Raw genomic sequence first — 10,528 nt, forward strand, 5'->3', positions numbered from 1 at the left:
AGTTACCGATGACCAATAAGCTACCAGATCATGACCTATTGACCCGTATCCGTGACCCGGTAAATAAACGATTAACCCAACAATCACCCCCCTCATCGTTTATTCATACCTTTCACTCACAGTGACGTTTAATCACATTATTTTCGAACCATCTTCATCTTGACTTTTCCCGGACACCGACCTTCACCTTAGTCACATCCAAAGTCTTCACCCAATCACGACTTGTCCCGGACACCCGACCTTCACCTCAGTCACGTCCAAAGTCCTCTACACCCGGCTATTGTATGTCACCACACAGAACCCGTTTGCGCATAACACTTCTGTGACACGAGAGCCTTCGATCTCCCACCGATCAAGAAAACAAAGCAACCCGCTTTTCCCGTCTTCTTTCACCTGCAAAACGAAACAAACCCAACACAACCTGCTTTGACGGATCTTTTCTTTTCGTTTTCTTATGCAACTTCGGTAACTCTCTCCATTTTCCGGTAACATACCCACAACTACTGCCGGACTTTCCTTTGAATACCATATATACTTCCCTTTGATCACAACTAACAGCTACAAGACCGCCGATTTTCATCACCAGTCACCCTCGTTGTCTTGAACGGTACTCCACATCTCCCCACGACAACGGTCAACCTGATGAACCTTTAACTTCTCCGCCTTCTGCAGTAAACTAGCCCCAAAACAGCCTCTGTTGTCTTGAACCTTCTTGTGTGATTAGACCTTCATTTTTTCCTGCAACAAAAATCACTACCAAACACTCCGCTTTCGGTGCAATGGCAGCCCCACACCCGAAGGCTCCTCCCCTTCGAAAGTCGACTCTCAAACCAGCCTCTTCGACCTTAGGCTCAGATACCAATTGTTGGCACAGGTCCTTGAATACAAACACACAAAACACACACTATGCACGTATGTATGTGAATATAAACTTGCAACAGAAAATGGAGAAGCTTCTTATTATATTAAAAAGAACAAAGTTACTGCATCTCTACTACTACTCTAGCTATGTCATCTCTTCTCTTTAAGTAATATTATCATACCCACGTTCTAAACTTACTCCTAAAGAAAAGTAAAATATGGGAAGACCCCTCAAGAATCGGTCCTCTTTTGAACAAGTAAACACCTTTTTGTTTTCCATCTTTATTATTTGTAGATATGCTTGTAAACTCCATCAGTTACCCATGACCAATAAGCTACCTGATCATGACCTATTGACCCGTATCCGTGACCCGGTAAATAAACGATTAACCCAACACTATCAACACAAAATCTTAGGGGGCTTAATTAAAAGTGCCAGTACCTTATCAAGAAAAATATTAGTGGACTTCACATCACAATGTATGACTTCATTTATTGATGAATGCATATATGCGAGTCCTCGGACTACTCCTATTATTATCAAGAGTCGTCTTTCCCAAGAAAGTGGTCTGCCGACATCTTCTGCAATGTGAAATTATGCGTGTTACATCAGCTACCTCATTGCAACAACTCAACCAGTGAGTAAAGATAAACTAATAATAGCTTTTTAGAGAGATTCAAGTATACCTCCGAATAAGAAGTGACCAAAATTTTGTTGCTGCATGTACTCATAAACAAGCAAGCATTGGGGTTGTTTATCGATGGAATATCCCAAGAGACGGATAATATTTGGATGAGACAACCGTCCTAAGGCGTTTACCACTCTCTGATCTCACAAAAAAAATTTAGTTACATTCAGCACAGGGATTTATAAAACAAATATTATAGCCTTGTTCCATGATAAACACTCCTCAATTGCATTCACAACATAAAACAGACATATAAAGCTAAACATGACATTTTCACATAATCTCATCTCTCACTTGTCAAAAGCCATAGTACACATAAGTACGAGTCATTTCCCATGGTTCAGATGCCATATCCATTTCCATCTTTTATTAATAAGGTTGTGTTCTTGAGTAATTTTTTTATTTTTTTAATAGAAAAATTTTAAAAGAACACTAGATCTTTAGTTTGAGCATCATTTACCCTTTGTGTGAGATTCTTACCACAAACAATAAGCATAAAAAAAAAAAGATACTTCTCCTCTTATTATAGGAGTTGATCGGCAAAACAGGTTTTCTTCATACAAAACAATTTATTTTTTAGAATGTTGTACTGAATAAAGCATAAATTGTTGTGTAAAGAGAAAAAATGTTGTGCACTAATCACTTCCCCCTATTTAATAGTAAACTGACTATGAAGTGAAGTGAGAGAATCAAAGCTTGTGTACATTTATAGATACTTACCTGGCACTTTGGCTGAAGTTCACTATACCATTCAACTGCAACTTCAATTCCCATCCCCCCAAGTGAAGGTGTGAATGTGTTCTTGTCAACCCAACCTATGAATAAGTCTCGAGAACCATGACATAGGAACAAGAAGTTTTGTGTAGCCACTTCTAAATCATCAAACTTATATACTTCAAATAATTTTGGAGCAGTTCTTGTGGAATCTTTGTTGTCAACAGGTACACTATCATCAGCATTTCTTCTACTGGTGTCTTTTATATTACTTGATGGCTTTGAATCGCCATGGGCTGTAACAGATGAATACAGTTTGATTAAATAATCACAATTCACAATCCCAACTATTCCAACAATTCAAAAGGGCATAGTGGCTAGAAGTATCAAGAGTTGTCTCAAAGGTTCATGTGCTGCTTGGGATGAAAGGTGTATATTTAGGAGTACATTAAGGAGAGGGGGTAGCCAATAAAAAATAATAGAGTGCTTCTGCCTATTTACTTCAGTTTTCCACTTTGTTTTATATGACTAATTATAGGAATTCTTTAGTTTGCCCATTCTTATTATGCATGACTTTGTAAAGAAAACGTCAGAAACTATATGCTACAGGCAATAAAGCATCGACAGTATGCTACAGCATACAGAGAACAAATTATTAAAATTCAGCCGCTGCACTCAGTATTTTTCTGAATGAGAAGAATGTGGTGAAGAACATTAATACTACCATGACCTCTAAATCATGTGTAACAGTGTAATTGAGCCTGCAGTAATGAGCAAGCACTGGTTAGTAAGAGCATAGAGACCATAAATACAGATCGATGAAGGAATGCTAGCAACCCTTAAATGGTAATAAGACTGTGAGCATAGAGAAGAGTAAACTACCCAACAGGGAACAAGAAGAGCTGTAGAAGAAAGTAGGAAGCACAAGTCAGGAAAATAAACTGCATACAAGTTGGGTATTTATGTTTTCCTCTTCGACGATTCCAGCCTATCCCAACTAGTATGACATCAAGAACTTCTAGTGGTAAGATACATCAGAATATTTGTATTCAACTGTTTAGTACATGGTTTAAATATTTAATTATCTCTTAGATTAAACTACAATTTTGGGCCCAGTGGTTTACACCTTTTTGCATGTTTCGCCCTAGTTTCGGAAATTTGATACAATTGATACTCATGGTTGGTATATCCTTCGGTTTTGGTCCTATCTTAGTTACCATCTATACCATTTCATTAACTACGTATAAAGTGACAAAAATGCCCCTGATTTTTTTTTCTTTTTCTGATTTCATATATGGATGACATCTATAGTCCGAACGTTTGTGGACTAGTGTTATTCTGCAAAAATAACTAAGAAAATAAGTTATTTGGTAATGTGAATAACTAATGTTACTATCATGCATTCTCACTAATTATTATCATTTGTACTTAATCTCATGCATATTTGTTCACTCATTCTCATTCTTGCAGAATACGATTATCAAGAACACATTATGACAGAATGAGAATCTTAAACAAAAAAAAAAAAGTTCATAGTAACCTTATAGATATTAACGACAGTAGTTATATGAAGTTAAACGTATTCACATTATCAAACAACGTATTGCCTTAGTCATTTCACGTAATAGCACTGTCAACGCACATCCGCAAAATAGATGTCTATCCACATATAAACTTTCTCTCTCTCTCTCTCTCTCTCTCTATATATATATATATATATATACATATATATAGAGAGAGAGAGAGGGAAAGAGACAAAGAGAGAGAGAAATGATCATTTTATATATATATATATATATATATATATATATATATATATATATATATATATATAAAGAGCGAGAGAGAGACAGAAATGATCATTATAGAACCGAATAAAACTTAATAGAACGATCCATTACACTTATAACCGTAGGTTTATTATATTGAAAGATTAAATTAAAGGGGTGCATAGTATAAATATACACTTAGTTTATAATCCGTGAAAACCACGATTATAAAAATAATTAAACTTTTATAATAAAAAAATATCAAAATTATTAATCAATTATTTTAAATAAATTACTAATTAAGAGATATTTTTATTAGTTATGTGAAATTATAATCATTGATTCAAATAAATATATAAAAATAATTTTTAATATATATTAGACTTTTTTTGTGAATTAATGAAAACAATAATATAAAATTTAAAATGGATAATAAATACATTGAAAATAGCATCACATTAATGAGGAGGTTTAATAAATTTAAAATGGAGAACTAATAGATTGACAAGTGGCAACATATTAATTAAGAGGTCTAATATTATGACACATGGCAAAAGAACTACTTTTTTATTTGTATAGGGATATATATATATATATATATATATATATATATATATATATATATATATATATGTGTGTGTGTGTGTGTGTGTGTGTGTGTGTGTGTTGGGAATTTGAATTAGATTGTCTCTAGTTATAAGCGTCTATAATATTTACTGTCTTTTCTTAGATTCTGATTTGTATGTTTTAATTCCAATTTTGGAATCTTATTTAATCTTAGGTTTGTAGTTCTGAATTGTAGACTTAGGATTCCATTCTAGTGCTTCTTTGACGCCTATATATAGGAGCATTAGTTAGTAGAGAGGCAAAAGTCTTTGACACAAAATAGTTCTGCACAATCTATTGTAAAGAATTGTTCTCTCGAGCCTCTAATGAAACTAAATCTTATTTACATATTTGTGTTCATCCAAATCATTCATATCTTTAATCGGTTCCACATACCATAATAATATTTAAAGTTCTTAAGTTTAATCTTTAAGCCTTAATTAGTCTATTAGTATTACTCAACAATAGCACAAAGCAAAATAATTCTAACAAAAAGTAACTTAAGAACATGTCATACCAGAAAGGGGCGTCGTGAGGGGCGTTGTTTACCGAAGGGGGGTCATTAGGAAATACGAAAAGAGAAATTAAATTGCCTCCTCTTTTTTATGCCTACAAATATTACTAGCCACTAATATTATGACACGTATCATCATTTCACCATTCAATTTAATTTGATTTGATATATTCCAAATATAATCTTAATGACAAACTTAAAAAAATATGGAATGGTTACACGTGTAAAATTTAAATAATTATTAATGAGAAAAAGAATAATAATATAATAGGAAATATTAAAATTTTGATATACTAAATACGACAACAATTGTTATAAAAGAAAGGGGTTATAAAACAACCAAACAAATAAGGAAATACAACAAAGTTATATGTAGATAAAAACAATTAAAATAATAATAATAAAACTACAAAATGTGAACTACTTTTGTATTCTAAGTAACAAAGAATTAATGTCATAGGAGGATTTATAGGAACCAAAAGTAGGAAGATTTTTAATTTCTCTTAAAGAAAACACAACATTAGGCTTACTTTGGGTCGTATTGTGACAAAAATAACAAAGACGGATGGTAGACAGAAATATCAAAGACGGAAGGTAGAACCAATGTCCAGAAAATAGCGGTGCTACAACTAATATAGGGTTATTCAAAAAGGGAGTTGATATTTCCACTTAATAAATTGATTAATCCACATGAGGTACAACATCTTTTGTAACTTTCATACAAGTTAGTAAAATATACATTTCAAGTTTATGAATCAACTTCTTAAGTGGTAATATCACTTCCCATTAAAAAAGCAGTGAAATAATCGCCAATACCGCTAAATTGACCAAAAGCGGAATCATTATTTTACACTGCTAAATTGAAATCAGGTTTTAGGTTCACATACTATAGCGCACTACTAACTGTTTAGATCATTAATGCAATTAAATAAGGTTTTTGTATTGGTTGACAATACCAAAAGGTGGAAGGCATGAGGTGGTTGCTAAATTATTTCTACTAATGTCGTTTTAAATAGTTGTCCTTAAAATCGGGGAGTAGATATGAAAGCCGGTAAACAATTATTCAGCATGATTAGGCTATCTTAAACTATAAACTATAACCTCCGTAGACAAATTAACTTCATTACTTTTGTATACGGCTTTTTATATTGTCTTAATTTTTTGCTAATATATGCTAAAATGGATAAACAAAAGCTTAGAGACCTAGTATGCACAATTCATATAGGAGATTGAAATACCAGAGTTCTCTCCGTTGGAGGCGAAGGGAAACATATCAAGCAATTTTCCAAATATTGTTTTGTCTGTAGCCTGCAAGGAAATGTTGAGTTTCTGCTGTAAGGTCAGTACATAATTGAGACGTACCACAACCTCAGCCATCATAGGGCGCTGCTTTGGATTGCTGAGCAAACATCTCTCTGCAATTCGAACAAACTCTTTTAAACACTTTGGAGATATTTCATCCCTTATGCCGTTGTCAATTATATGCTTTAAATTGCCTTCTTTGATAGATTCTTGCACCCATCTTGCTAAATTCCATTGCTCTTCACCAAGGCTTTCATCCACTGCACGCTTACGACAAAGCACTTCCAGCAATACCACCCCAAAAGCATAGACATCAGACTTCCTTGTCAACCTTCCTGTGAAGGAATAATCTGGATCTAGATACCCAAAAGTTCCTCTAACAAGTGTGTGGACATGAGTCAATGGCTGATTTGTTGGACCTATTTTGGACAACCCAAAATCTGAAATTTTAGCTGCCCAACTTTCATGCAACAAAATATTGGAGCTCTTGACATCACGATGTATAACCCCAACATCAATCCCTGTACCAGTGTGGAGATAGTCTAACCCACGAGCTGCACTTATGCAGATCTTGAGTCGTTGAAGCCAAGAAAGAGGGGTACCAAGTGAATGGAGGTGATCTTCGAGTGTTCCATTGGGCATATATTCATATACGAGGATCATTTCATTTTCATGACTACAATAACCAAACAAAGATACAAGGTGACAGTGACGCAAATTTGAAAGCATCTCAACTTCTGCCCAGAATTCTGTTGCACCTTGACTGGACATAGAATCCAACCGTTTAAAGGCAGCAACAGAAACAATTGATCCATTAATAATGTTACCTTTGTAAACTTTTCCAAACCCTCCATGCCCAATTACTAATGATTCGTCAAAGTTATTGGTTGCTAAGAGAATCTCAGGAAACTCAAAGTGTCGGCATGATTTTGATGATTCTGTAGAGGAAAAGGAGGTGGAGAGTTGAGTTTCGTTGAGATCGCCGGTAGCAGAAGACATAGTTTTTGATGCAGAACAATTGGAAATAGAAGCAGATTTTGAAAATTGTCGTTCAGTATATGGTAATTTCTTCCTGGAAAGAGAGATGGAGCCATTCGTGTGTCACCAGGCATTTGTTTTTAAATCAACTAAACGCTGAAGTGGCTCCAAAACAGCAACTTAAGTTTTATCACCTAAATGGACAATGCCACAATGGGACAACGGAGATATAAGTGATAAAGAAATTATGTTTTACCCATCATATATTTATAGTTTTATCACCTACAACGCCGACTCCCACAAAACCCACGATCCATGCTGTCAACTGATTTTTAGGGTTTATTGAAATAAGATATTGAAGTGCATTGGATCAGAACATCAAATACGCCCAAACCAGAAGAGTAGGAATCAAAAGGAGCCGATGTTAAGGCTTATACAATATTTAAAACCATACAAATACAGATTTGTGAACTTGTGTGCTGTTCAAAAAGTGAGTATATCGAAAATCATACCAAGAGTCCGTGTCTGCTTTTTCTATTATTGATTTTTTATTTTATGTTTTAATTTATGAAGTCGTCAAATGTCGATTATTTTATTTTATTAATATATATTACAAAATACACATAATTTTTATTAGAGAAATTAAATATCGTTTTTCCTAACATCTTTTCACACTTATGATCGTAACATTTGTCCTATTTAATAAAAATATTTTTTTTTATTATACTTGTATCATGAATAAATGGTAGAAAGATAGGAAGAAAGAATAAATAGTAGGATACTTAGATTCTCTTTTTGAAAATTTTAGACTTGACCAAGGACCATCTCGATTAGAAACTGTACATTTTTCGATAATCGCACCGGTTTGGTTATAAACCGAAAAAACCAAATAATATTTACAATATGATTAAATGCCAAATAGAACCGAAAAAAAACGTAATAAATCGAAGAAACCGGATTGTTTGGTACTTTTCATTGAAAAAACTTAGGGTTTATTTTTTAATACTCTCTGTTTAGGAGCATGTATGAGATCTCATAGAATATACAACAAAAAATTGCATGTAAACTGTGTAAACAGTATGTTAAATTGTAAACTACAAATAGTTCCGTGGAATGGAATATAAAATTACCTTTAACACCAAACTTGCAAAAAAACCTTCTCCAACTCCATCACAATATTCAATATGATGGGAACATGTGATGTGTGTTTGATCAATCAAGGAGGGAAATCATGGATTAAAGAAACGACTTCTCAATTTCCGGTTTCGGTTCCTTTAGAACCAATTAAAAAGTTATTTGGGTAACCCGGATCGAAATACCCGAAACCAAATAAGCATAAAATACATAGCCGAGAACCGAGAAAGATATCTTATTCGGTCATAATTCGGTTCAATTTCTATTCGGATCCGTTTTTGATTCCGATGTCCGGTCAAAATGCTCATCCATACTATATATAGTGGTCCACAAAACATATAAGTTATAAACAACGAACTACATGTAGTTACATATTTTTTTTAACTTAAGGGTCTTTGTCCTAATGGTATGGGTGTGTGTAGCCATTTAAAAAAAATTATTTAAATTTTGTTATTTCTATTACCTAAACAATAGTCTTGGTTATTGGGTACGAACTAGGTAACAACGTTGAGAGGCCGACCAAGCCAACCTAAAAGGAGTGGAGACTATTGAAACACCACCACATACCAATGTGTAACATCCCGTTTATTAAATAAATTAATGGATAAAATTTAATAAACGAATAGTGGCCCTAGATCCGTAATAAGTTACCATTGTGTGTCATAAGGGCTAAATGACATAATTCCTAGTAAAATGGGGACTTAAATTGTAATGTTTCGAGAAGGAAGGGCTGAACATATCATAAGTTAGATTTTTTTTTGGGGGGAGGGGGGGCTAAGTGTAATTTTGGGATTTGTTTTGCAACAGATTCTCAAAGCGAGGGGTTGTTTGGTAAGTATTGGACCTGAATTGAAATGGATTTTGAATGCTGAGGGCTAAAAGGGTAAATTATGGATTTACTTTGAAAAGAGTTTTAGAAGTCAGGGTATGATTGGAAACTTTCTGGGACTTATTATGGAAGGATTTTTTTGGAGGCAAGGGCTAAAGGGTAAATGTTGGACTTAAGTTGGAAAGGTTTTGTAGAGGAGGGACTAAACTCGTTAAAAATGATGAAAGTTTGATATTGAGCATGGGATTTGAACCCGACGATCTTCCCTCCCGTTTTAAGGCTGCTAATTCCAAAACCTAACCCTAATCATAAACAACAATTGCCACCTTATACCGACTAGCCATCAGACACGTCACCACCCATCTAGTTCGTTTTCCGACCAGCTAGCGGCCACCAAGCGACCACCAAACGTCCACCATTCTCCTTATTCTTCTTTTTGTTTATGCCATTGCTCTATCTCCATAATCAGCTGCCATTCTAGTTGTCGGAAGCAACCACAACAGCCTCAGCTGCCGGAGATGGTGGTGCATCGTAGGAGCCACCGAAGACTGATAAGTGAAGCTGCGAGTGTCGTCTTTTACGCGGGCCATGAACGAGTTCCTTTTCTGGCTCATTCTCCTTCTACACCTTCTTCCGTTGTTGTGTCACCACCATCGCCCTAACCACTGTTCCTTTCTGTTGCTGACCTCCAAGCGCTGCACGCCACCAGGTGGGTGGTTTGTTCGAATTTAGCATGTGTTGTTGTTGCTGATTATGTTTGTTGTGTGTGCTTGATTGCTAGGCCGGAGATCGAGAGAAAAACCCACCATGGCAGCCGACCATGCTAGTTGTTGCCCTGAAACCGCTTTCTGCCACCACAAGCCACTGTGAGGTGGTGGTTGTGTGAGTGAATCCTTGGATGAGTGTGTTTTTTGAGTCGTTTGCGCAATATATGGCCAGAAAACCCACGACCACCACCGTGAGGCGGTCGCTGCCACCTCCAACCACCGCCTGCCGCCACAAGGGTGGCTGGGTGTGTGTGTTTGTGTGTATGTGTTGTTTGTGTGTGTGTTCATTTGAATATTCCGTTGTAATAATGTATTTTGATCGGGATAATTAAGGAAATCCGTCACCGCCAATGTGAGGTAGTGGC

At 35.2% G+C, this 10,528-nt stretch overlaps 1 protein-coding gene across 1 annotated transcript; it reads right to left on the minus strand.

Annotated features, from left to right (window-relative positions):
• Window positions 1–267: 267 nt before the first annotated feature.
• Window positions 268–7,454, minus strand: LOC111903635 (receptor-like protein kinase FERONIA). The gene is made up of 3 exons (XM_023899392.1): window positions 6,392–7,454; window positions 2,271–2,560; window positions 268–393 (listed from the first exon to the last, which is right to left on the minus strand). The coding sequence occupies exons 1-3, from the start codon at window positions 7,452–7,454 to the stop codon at window positions 268–270; spliced, it is 1,479 nt and encodes a 492-aa protein (XP_023755160.1).
• Between the last annotated feature and the right edge of the window lie 3,074 nt (window positions 7,455–10,528).

Source organism: Lactuca sativa, chromosome 7, assembly GCF_002870075.4.
Source record: "Lactuca sativa cultivar Salinas chromosome 7, Lsat_Salinas_v11, whole genome shotgun sequence".
In the NCBI taxonomy this organism is placed as follows: Eukaryota; Viridiplantae; Streptophyta; class Magnoliopsida; order Asterales; family Asteraceae; genus Lactuca; species Lactuca sativa.